Raw genomic sequence first — 10,972 nt, forward strand, 5'->3', positions numbered from 1 at the left:
GATGGTTGGTATTGAATTTGGTGAGAATCGGTGAAAGGATTCATTTTTTATAAAATTTTGAATTTTTTAAGAAATGTCTGTACACGTTGTAACTTACGTAAATTTTGAAATATCGGATTAGATTTTCTTAAATAAATAGAGTATCATTAAAGGATGGTTGGTATTGAATTTAGTGAGGATCTGTGATTGGTTTTTTATCTTTTTTTTTCTCTTTTACTCTAATACTTTTGATTAACTAATACTGTTTATATGATATATTATTGTAAATAAAATATATAATTAACATATTAAAAATCACTTTAGAAAAAATTACACAATGTGAAAAAAATCTGTATACATATTTTTGTATTTATAATTTTTACTAAATTAATTTAGGAACTTATTGTTAACATGTTTGATTCGTAAAATGATTAACAAACTATATTTAGAAAACCTGATTATGTACAATTATAAAATTTGTATTTTAGATTTTTCATATTGCATCAAACGGAGATAATAATATCGATGAAATTTTATTTCCCTCTGTACTTGTGTTTATTAGCGTTTTATATATGTTTTGCGCCAACTATGTCGGGCAAAATGTAACAGATCATAATAATCATGTATTTGTTACCGTGTAAGATATAATTTTATGAAGTACAATTATATAGGATAATTATATAACATTATATGTATAGCTATATAACATTTTACATTAAAAAAAAATATCATAGTTGTTTATAAGAGAGATGAGAGCGTATATATACGCGAATAATGTATATATATGTATATATGTATCAAGAAGTTATTAATCTATCTATCTTTCTAAAATTACGAATTTTTTGTTCGCATTAATTTTGTAGATATAACGTTCAGTGGTACATAGCTCCGTTACATGTACAGAAACTGATGCTGTTTCTGTTGCAAAGTAACACCCAAGACTTTACTTTAGGTGTCGGCGGATTTTTTATTGGATCGTTAGAGTGTTTCGCCACGGTAAGGAAATAAATAGCTCTCAGATTGCATTTAATATATTACAAGTAAACATTACAGCTGGTGAAAACTTCGGTCTCTTATTTTACTGTCATATATTCAACGCAATAATAAGGTAAGAAGAGAAATTCTAATAAAATAATAATCTGGCAAAAATTTAATTTTAACGAAACTTCAATATACAATTTTTTTATATTACAATAAAAAAAAATTAAAAATAGTGTAATATTCATTTCATAATTTGTACGTGAACAGACGTATAAGAGATTTCCGAAGATATAAATATATGCAATCAGAAAGAGATACCATAGAGTACATATATTATATAATTTTCGATGTGCATAAAAAAAACTGAGCATATAAAACACTGATACAATTTCACTTAATTTTACATTATTCTCATGTTTTATTTTCACTATTTGCAATATATGAATTTACATTATTTTTAAATAAATAATTTTTATATTGTTAATATTAGTATGGTCATATTTCTTTATAATTAATTTTTTTTACAATAAATGTGCAAAAAAAAATCAAAATTTAAGAAATAAAGTTGTCTTCAATAAGAGCCATATTATCTTTAAATATAATTTGATAATTTAAATGTCTTATATATATGAAGCTAAAACAAAAGATTCTTCTTACAGATGACATATAACATTAGCTATTATATGTGCTATATATCAAATAATACACACAGATACATACTATATACAAGTAAAGGTAAATATAGCGAATAGGGGACCCAGCCCCAATAACCTTGACCTTGACATATGTTGTCAAGGTCATAAATATTACTTATTTCAAGTATTTCAAAAGTTCATATATTCGCAAATCTATCATAAGTTCATCATAAGGATCAAATTTATTCAAAATGTATTCTGGATCCTAGTAAATTTAATACTTCAATCAAGAATATTAAATTATATAATTGAAATAAATACATTAAATTTTTCTAATCTAATAAATTTTCTTACATTAAATTAACCATATCGGACTTTTCTTTGATAAAAGTTTATAATATTCTTCAAAAGAAAATATTTACTTTTTTTGAGCACATAATAATGAGTATTTCTTTGATTAATGTTATATTGTCGTTAGGCATTTTGATTTTTTGCGTACGTATTTCGATCGTAATAAAGATTTATGTAAACATACATAGCAGAACTATTTCTGTTGAAAAATGATATTACATACTTGCAGAGCGGTAAGTTTGATAAATGATACATCGATACTTCAAATCGGGAGACGATTCTTTCGAAGATCAACCGTATCTCATGAGTGCGTGTACTAGAATGATGTTGTAACGCTGAGAAAAAGGAAATGCGCCTGCGTGATACTTTTCTCTCTCGAGTCTGTTTTTCCTCCTTTTTGCTGAGAAAAAGGCATCCGTTGAATTGCTCACAAATAACCTTTAAGCATCATATCGATCGCTTAATCGTGGACAATTTTCACGAGAAACGTTGCTAAATTGCGAATTAATGTCGAAGGCGTACTAATGTTCTCTAGCACTTAGTATCAATTTTATAAAATTTTCGTAAAAAAGAAAGGGAACGCTTAATCGATTGGTCTGGAAAAGAGGGGATGAAAGGAACGTCATCGACTCCCTCACGGTCATACGTGTCTCAACTCTCTCGAAGAAATGATCTGTGTGGAAAGTCGGTATTTTAACATCAATCGTATTCTCTTACTCACAGTTGGCTTATGGCCTTACGCGCAATCCAAACTCGTTCGAGCGCAACTGATTTTGCTCTACGGCATTCTGACAAGCTTCATTTTATTTCAAGTACATCAATGGTTTTACATAATTATGCGATATTTACATTACATAAATTTTATAAGCTAACATATTGTTATTTGTAATCTGGTACGTATTTATGTTAATTGTGGCATTTGTGATCTGGTATGTATTTATGTTGATTATGGCACATATATACACCTTTTACGATAATATACCTTTACTAATTATGTAATTATTTTTATATGTGTAATATATATGTATACTTAATTTCTATACAATATATATAATATTATACAATATATAAAATTATTGCATAATACATTTTACTATCTTATCAGTAGATAGAAAGATCTAAATTGTTAATTGTTCTCTTCTCTATGTATGAGTAGGACAAGCGGCAAAATGTAATTGTGTTATTACATAATTTTATGTGTGTGATTTTGTCATACTTTGCGCGACTTTTGCTCAACCCATGCATAGAATAGAATAATTTTAATAATTTAGACCTTTTTGCTTGTTGATAAGATAAGAAACGTGTTATTTTTTTGATGCGACTGATTCAACAAAATCATTTCTCGCAGTTTATGATATTTGTGACTTCAAAATGCACTCTACAATACGTTATTGAGATTCTTTCTGCCGCATCTTTCTTCATGTTCCATTTGATACTGTACAGCAAGTTTTCGTTTAACATGGATGTCGTAAGTGAAGAATACATATTTTTCTACTTGTTTGAATAAACGTGTTATATGTATTGCAATCTTTGTTATGCCTCAACAAAACACCTATGGTAAATTTCGTTGATACAACAGGTAAAACATTTATTAGAACTACTTCAATGTACCTATAACGAGCTAAGGGATGAGAGCGAAGTCGCCATTATAGAAAAATATTGGAATATTGCAAGACGTTACACTGAAACACTTACGCGTAAGCCAATCTCACATAATTTTAATTACTTGAAAAGTGTTTAATAAGTTTTTTACTCGGAGTCGAGTTTCTGGCCAAATTAATTGAATAGAGATGAAATAAATTTATAACGTACAATAGTTACTAATTTTTGTAATATATTAATAAGTAAATATCCCCCCATGATTGTGGCTCTTACATCTCTTTTTAGTGATTGGCATGTGTGGCACGAGTGTCTTTATTCTTTCTCCATTTCTACCCCATATTTTCGCCATGGTAATGCCCGGGAATGAGTCTCGACCATACATTTCGCTACAAATCGTCTCAGAATACTTCATTGATCAAGAGAGATATTTCTATTTAATTATGTTACATACCAATGCAGCATTTTGCATAGGAATAATGGTAATGCTAGCGACGGGAACAATGTGTTTAACATATATTCAACATATTTGTGGAATGTTAAGGATTGCTAGGTGAGAAAATTAACGTATATAGAAATGAAAATGAAAATTTATGTCGACACAAAATTAAAAGTTTCATTATTTCGAATAAAAAGATTCGACAAAATTGTACTGGATTCATATCTGGATTTACTCTTATGTAATAACATTGTACACGAGTAGATACACTGAAAAAATGTACTAAACCCAAAAAATTTTTTTTTTATTTAAAAAAATTATTTATTAAATTTTTGCAAAAGAGATAGTTATTTCAATCAAGCAGCAAATATATTTGAATTAGTAAAATATAAATTAAAAGCAAAGCATGCTTTTATTTGTAAATAAAAAAAGATTGCTTTTTATCTTTATTATATTAAATTACTTCCATTAATAAATATTTTTAAATTTTTGACTGTTTGGTTCAAAAACATAGGTTTTCTTTATTTTAATAAATAATTTTTATCTTCAAATAAATATTTTTTTATATCATAATTTTAAATATTTTATTTTCAAAATTACAATTTTTATTACATGCAAATAATAATTTATTTAATATAACTATGTAACAAAACATTTTTCAAAACAAAATATATATTTATTTAAGTAAAAAAAATCAAAATTAAAAAAATTTATTTATTTACGAGGGTCAGTCAAATATAAATCAAACTTTTCCAAAACTTTGTATTTGATCGAAATATTTCCAACGCATATTCAAGTTTTTTTTCTACATAATTTTCAATACAAAAACTATCAATCCGGTGGCAAAAATGTTAGTAAATTAAATGTTAGTAGGAACTATGTAGAAAAAAGATTTGTGCGTTGGAAATATTTTGATCAAATAAAAAGTGTTGGAAAAAGTTCGGTTTATATCTGACTGCCCCTTGTAATTAAAAAAAAATATTTTTAGTGTAATTATAAAATTATTAACGTATCACGTAATTTATAGTTATCGTATGGAGAGGATCATGAGCATTGACACTCGACAAATAAGCGCCGCAAAAAGTGCAAATTTAATTTACATGGGTATAGTGTACGCCGTAGATATGCATCGCAAGGCTATAAAGTTTGTATTTCTCGGATATATATGTTTATAGAAAGTATCGTAATATGTAGAATTCACTTTAAGTATAAATTCCTTGACAAATTTTGTTTAGCAAAAATGTCAAACCTCAGATACTTTTTAATTGCTATAAATGATTAAAAATTTAATAGCTTTTATACAAAGTAATACCATAAAACCTATACGCATTTAATTTCACGCGGTTAATTTTACTTCAAAAAATTTTTAATTATAAACTTATTCTCTTTAATGTATTTAATATTGGAAATAAAGAAATAATAAACAAAGAAATGGAGTCGAATTAACATTACGAACTAAAATGGATTTGATTGAATAAAAAGAAAAAATCTATGCCTGAATTGACTTCTATGTGTTACGGTACGTATTGTATAAGAACGCAAATAATATCTTTCACATTTTTTATTGAAGGTTTACAAAAATTTTTATTTCTTCAATTAATAAATTCTTATTCGTCCTTATAATGGACGGATTACTTACAGCAAGTCTCAATCTTTATCAGGTAAGTATTGTCTTTCCTTCATACATGTACTTTCTAATAAAGAGCAATTGTACATGTAGTGTATATGTAGTGCTATAATTTCACTAACAATCTGAATGGATCATATCCGTTTAGTTTTCAGTTTATAAAGCGTAAAATCATGATAAAAACATACATAAAAAAATTAATTACGCTATTGTAAAACTCGTATTTCAGATTTTTCACGAACTGTCATCTGAATGCGCTATCGCACAAATTATAAAGTATTGTATTTTTGTGAACGTCTACTATATATATACTTTCCTCGCCAACTATTGTGGACAACAAATTATAGATCATAATAATCATATATTTGCTACTGTGTAAGAAAGATTTTCATGTGACAATCACAAATTAAAATAATTAAGATAAAAGACAAAGGCAATGCATGCAAAATAAAATTAAAAAAAGACAAAAGTTAAAATGTTTTCTTAAACAAATATACGTATTCTAAAGATTATTTATGAATTTTATGCTCGTCAAAAATCACTGGTCAGCTGTTTGACTATCATTTCGTAGGTACAATGTTCAATGGTATATAGCACCCTTACATATACAGAAGCTGATACTATTCCTGTTACAAAGGGGAACTAAAGCTTTTGACAATCTAGTAGTTATCGGTGGATTGTTTGTAGGATCCTTAGAAGGCTTTGCCACGGTGAAAATTTTATCAGAATTTATTCAACAAAGAGTATATTTCAAACATTTCAAGAAGATATCTCTTATTGCAGTTGGTCAGCGCGTCGGTTTCGTACTTTACATTTCTTTATTCCACGAGACAATAATTAATGTATTATACCGATATCGATGAACTAATACTATATAAAGTCGATATAATACAGATTCGATACATTACATGGATATATTAGATGAATATAATAATATAATGAAGCTGCTCAAATTAACAGAAATGCGATGATAATAAATAATTATATATTTATCTTTCGTTAGAGTAAACTTTTTTTCCTAATGCGATATACATACTGATACGTTGAATGCTATATATATTTAAATATACATAATTGAAAAAGATATATCAATAAAAACAAAAATTTAAATTTTATTTCTTTAATATCACGAATTGTGTAAAACTCTAGAAAATTAATAAACACGGACATGCTGTGGAGTTCTGTGAGTCGCGTGAAGGTTACGATGCGCGTTTGATCTAATTTATTTATTATATATATATTTATTTATTTATTATAAGCAGAAGATAGTCTAAACCGAGACCGAAACGTACAATTTTATAATAAACGGAATTTTTTTGACAATTTAATCTTTTGCGTCCTGTTTACTGCACCGACTCCCTATCGTCCGTTAAGACATTTTTTATCATATTTGTATATATTAGAACCCTTATTGTGTTTTCATTTTAATTTGTTATATTTAAAATTAAGAAAGTTATTAGAGAACATGGTAAATATGCATATTAAGTTACACCTCACCGATGACTTTGACCTTGACATATGTTGTCAAGGACATAACCCTGAGTAACTTTTCCTTAATATAAAAATTTAAACAAAAAGAATACTGTAAAATGACATTTAGTAAAGAATAACATGTTTTGGTAGTACCGATTTAAATATACTGAGATGTGTTGATATTGAGCACAACTTAAAAGAGTGTCTTTCAACCCTGTATACAATAGAATGAAACATATGCGTTACCGAAAAGTAGCGATTGCGACTGCGCGACTTTTGTGTAAAAATGTCTTCTCGTGAATACTTCTCTGTGAGAAAATAACTTCTGTTAAATTGCTCTCAATGTCAAATCGATTGTTTATTCATGATTCTTCACATAAGAAAATTTCTTAAATTATATAATTACGTAATTGTCTAATTTTCCAAGCAATTTAAAGTAGTCACTATATGCAATATTGACTATTTCTTATTTATCGAATTAAGAAGATTACTGATGATAAAATTTATACTATGAGAAAAAAGTCGTGTATGAAGCGTCGATAAATCGAGAAAGGATAAATGAATATTCGAGTATTGCTTTTCCGTCAAACTTGTGTCGACAGTCACAGAGAGATGATCTGTCTCGTGACTCAACATTTTAACATCAACCGAATTCTGTTGCTCATCATTGGCTTGTGGCCTTATCATCGGTCGCCCCTAGTTGAACTTCACTTAATTTTACTTTTTGGTACTCTGATGACTTTTATAATATTTCAGGTATATTTTCATTTCTATTGTATCTTATTACAGAATCGTGCATATTATAATGACGTAAAAGAATCAAAGCATTATTCTAATTTTGTTGCATGATTTAAATATAATTATGTTGCATCATAATTATTTTTGTAATAATTATGTTACAATTCAGTATATAAAATTATAAATTATGTGCCTCTTTTATTAAATTAATATATGTATTATCGAAAACGGTGTACAGTTTAACGAAAAATGGAAAATTTATAGATTGATAACACCGTTCAACAAAAAATAACTTTTTTTCGAACACCGGAACGAGACTAGTCATGTCTTATAGGTTTTTGGACGCTGAACACGAATCCGGTTTCGAAATTGCTCCATCACGTCAGAATTTTGAGAAATTTGCAATATTATAGCTATAATATGATAAAGTTCGTGAAAATAGCTCTTTTTTGCAACTTTAATTGCAATTTTTTTTTAAATTTTGACGTGATGAAGCAATTTCGGAACCGGATTCGTGTTTAGCGTCCAAAAACCTATAAGAAATGACTAGTTCCGTTCCGGCGTTTTTTTTTCTTTTTGAACTGTGTAATCGAATAATGTAGCTTTGACAAATAATGAATAACATTATTTCCTACAGTTGACAACATTTATAACATCGGAATGTACTCTGGATCTAATCTATAAAGTTTTATCTTCTGCATTCCTTTTCATTTGTTTTGCAATCAAATACAATTCGTTTTGGATTAACGCCGATATTGTAAGCGTGTAAATATTAAGCATCATTGATATACATATGTATCTTTGTATACGATACATATGGGTTTACGTATTTGTTGCTCTCGATCGAGCTACTTTTGATAGTTTATCTTTTCTTAACATATCGTTCATTTTCTATTCTTCAATCATCATAATGTAAATTCAAACTAAAGAAAAATATAAAGTAGATAAACGAGTTTGAATCCGATCGAGAAAGAATACAAAGGCCTTATTATAATAGATTTTGAATGTTACAAAGAGAAATGACATATAGTATTGTCAACATGATAGTTAAGGAGTTCGCTGAAGCAACTTCAAGATGTGTGTAATGAGATAACGGACAAAAATGAGATCGCTATCATAGAAAAGTACGGACGCAAAGCGAAACATATTACGATTGGACTTATATGTAAGATAATATTTCTCAATCTTTATTTTATGTTCCAATATCGTTTCACATTCAAATAAATAAATTGCAAATGTAAAAAAATGTTAAAAATTAAGGGATAATATATTTATGAATTTATATGATTATTTTAAAATCTTTCTTAGTACTTGGAATATGCTGTCAATTTATTTTTATTTTGATATATATTTGGCCGTACATTTTGATTTTCAAAACCAAATCTCGATCACATTCTCCGTCGTATATAGAGACCGAATATTTCATTGATGAAGAAAAATATTTCTATTTAATTACGCTGCATAGACACGCAGCAATTTGCATAGGCTTATTGGCAATGGTAGCGACAGGAACTATGCTCATAACATATCTTCAACATGTTTTTGCAATGTTTAATATTGCCTGGTAAGGAAATAGAGTAGAAATATGTACAAAAATTTAAATAATATGCTTAGACAAATTATATAATTACAGCAAAATTATTTACAGTTACCGTATCGAGCAGGCAATTAATATTTCACAAAAGGGTGGTTTCAAAAATGAGGAAAAGGGTTGTAAGGAGATAAGTCGTGCCGTAAACATTCATCGCAACGCTATGAAGTTCATATTATTGTTGTAGCAGGTCTACCGGAAAGTTCTGTCCGTTTTTGGAATAAAACAAAATACAAATTTTTATTACCGTCAATAAATTTTATTAAATAATGTAATTGCCATTATTCGGAGAAGTATTGTCAGCAACTGGATAATTTAAATACAGCAGTCCAAGAAAAGAGGCCGCCGATGTTCAATAGGAAGAACATCATACCGCATCATGATAATGCCAGGCCACATGCTGCTTTGGATACTCGTCAAAAAATTGCAGAACTAGGCTGGGAAATTCTGTCGCATCCACCATATTCCCCGGACTTAGCACCCTCCGACTATCACTTGTTTTTGTCCTTACAAAATTTTTTGAGGGGCAAAAAATTCAAAAATGAAGAATAAAGCAGCATGTGGCCTGGCATTATCATGATGCAGTATGATGTTCTTCCTATTGTACATCGCCGGCCTCTTTTCTTGGACTGCTGTATTTAAATTATCCAGTTGCTGACAATACTTCTCCGAATAATGGCAATTACATTATTTAATAAAGTTTATTGACGGTAATAAAAATTTGTATTTTGTTTTATTCCAAAAACGGACAGAACTTTCCGGTAGACCTAATATTAATAACAAGTATTTAATGTGTGTGTGCACACACATACACATGCACAAATAATAATAATATATATTTTTTTTCATATTTAAAGGCTTAGCAATTTTTTAATATCTAATTTTGAGGGGTCGTTTTTTTTCTTGATTGCGGCTGGCATGATTTGTTTTTGCTGTAATCTTCTTCGGGTAAATTTTGTCTTCAAATTCCTGCACGAGCAGCACGCTACTTTGTAAAATTAAAATTCATTGACAACAGACTTACATAAATAAAGAGAAATAACAAATTCTCTCTCTAGCGATATATGAGTTACAAACCTATAAAATTAACTGCATGTGCTCCTATTCTATTACAAATATAAGCTATATTTATACAACATACGCACATACTTCTTACAAAAATTATACAAAATCTCACAATTATGTAAGTGACACATTAAATAGCGACATGTTACTATGGATTTTAATCTACTGACATTTTATAACATGCATAAAACAGTGTAGTGCGTAAGAAGCCGATGATAAGCATGTAACATGTTCTTCATAATTTTCAGATTGCGTCATTTACCGATGACATTGGACAACTTATACTATCTCTAACTATTTTACTTATTCTTTATGTGTACTTGTTTCTATCCAATTATACTGCACAAAAAATTACAATTTACAATGAGTATGTGTTTGCCACAGTGTAAGAAAAATTTCAACTTCATATGCGAGTGTATTTGTTTTGCAGATACTTATAACATAATTCAAAATTAGAAATTTCTTACAAAGTTAATATGCTTCAAAAAAAAAAA

The 10,972-nt window shown here is 28.2% G+C and overlaps 2 protein-coding genes across 5 annotated transcripts in view; both read left to right on the forward strand.

Annotated features, from left to right (window-relative positions):
* The first annotated feature begins 2,564 nt into the window (after positions 1–2,564).
* On the forward strand, positions 2,565–6,882 carry LOC115244787. Of its 4 annotated transcripts, XM_029822728.1 has the most exons (9): positions 2,565–2,758; positions 3,295–3,414; positions 3,526–3,643; positions 3,834–4,098; positions 5,012–5,128; positions 5,555–5,645; positions 5,841–5,986; positions 6,183–6,321; positions 6,379–6,882. In XM_029822728.1, the coding sequence occupies exons 1-9, from the start codon at positions 2,615–2,617 to the stop codon at positions 6,472–6,474; spliced, it is 1,236 nt and encodes a 411-aa protein (XP_029678588.1). In that variant the 5' UTR covers positions 2,565–2,614; the 3' UTR covers positions 6,475–6,882. The 4 variants fall into 4 exon arrangements, with proteins under 4 accessions (XP_029678588.1, XP_029678586.1, XP_029678590.1 ...); XM_029822726.1 differs by having other exon boundaries at positions 6,183–6,882; XM_029822730.1 differs by having other exon boundaries at positions 2,621–2,875; positions 6,183–6,882.
* Positions 6,883–7,696: 814 nt separating this feature from the next.
* LOC115244789 overlaps positions 7,697–10,972 on the forward strand; it is a 3,890-nt gene continuing 614 nt past the window's right edge. The window contains exons 1-7 of the mRNA XM_029822731.1: positions 7,697–7,840; positions 8,460–8,579; positions 8,870–8,987; positions 9,131–9,386; positions 9,471–9,581; positions 10,271–10,361; positions 10,727–10,863. Of these exons, the coding sequence (XP_029678591.1) occupies positions 7,697–7,840; positions 8,460–8,579; positions 8,870–8,987; positions 9,131–9,386; positions 9,471–9,581; positions 10,271–10,361; positions 10,727–10,863 (977 nt within the window). The remainder of the gene's footprint in view (positions 7,841–8,459; positions 8,580–8,869; positions 8,988–9,130; positions 9,387–9,470; positions 9,582–10,270; positions 10,362–10,726; positions 10,864–10,972) is intronic.

This window comes from Formica exsecta, unplaced genomic scaffold, assembly GCF_003651465.1.
Source record: "Formica exsecta isolate Colony F162 unplaced genomic scaffold, ASM365146v1 scaffold87, whole genome shotgun sequence".
In the NCBI taxonomy this organism is placed as follows: Eukaryota; Metazoa; Arthropoda; class Insecta; order Hymenoptera; family Formicidae; genus Formica; species Formica exsecta.

Bases quoted from the DNA above. Each gene is read 5' to 3' on its own strand.
- LOC115244787 (XM_029822726.1), top strand. From the start codon at position 2,615: ATGATCTGTGTGGAAAGTCGGTATTTTAACATCAATCGTATTCTCTTA. The intron at 4,099-5,011 runs GTGAGAAAATTA...CGTAATTTATAG, and splicing joins GGAATGTTAAGGATTGCTAG to TTATCGTATGGAGAGGATCA. The intron at 5,646-5,840 runs GTAAGTATTGTC...CTCGTATTTCAG, and splicing joins CAAGTCTCAATCTTTATCAG to ATTTTTCACGAACTGTCATC.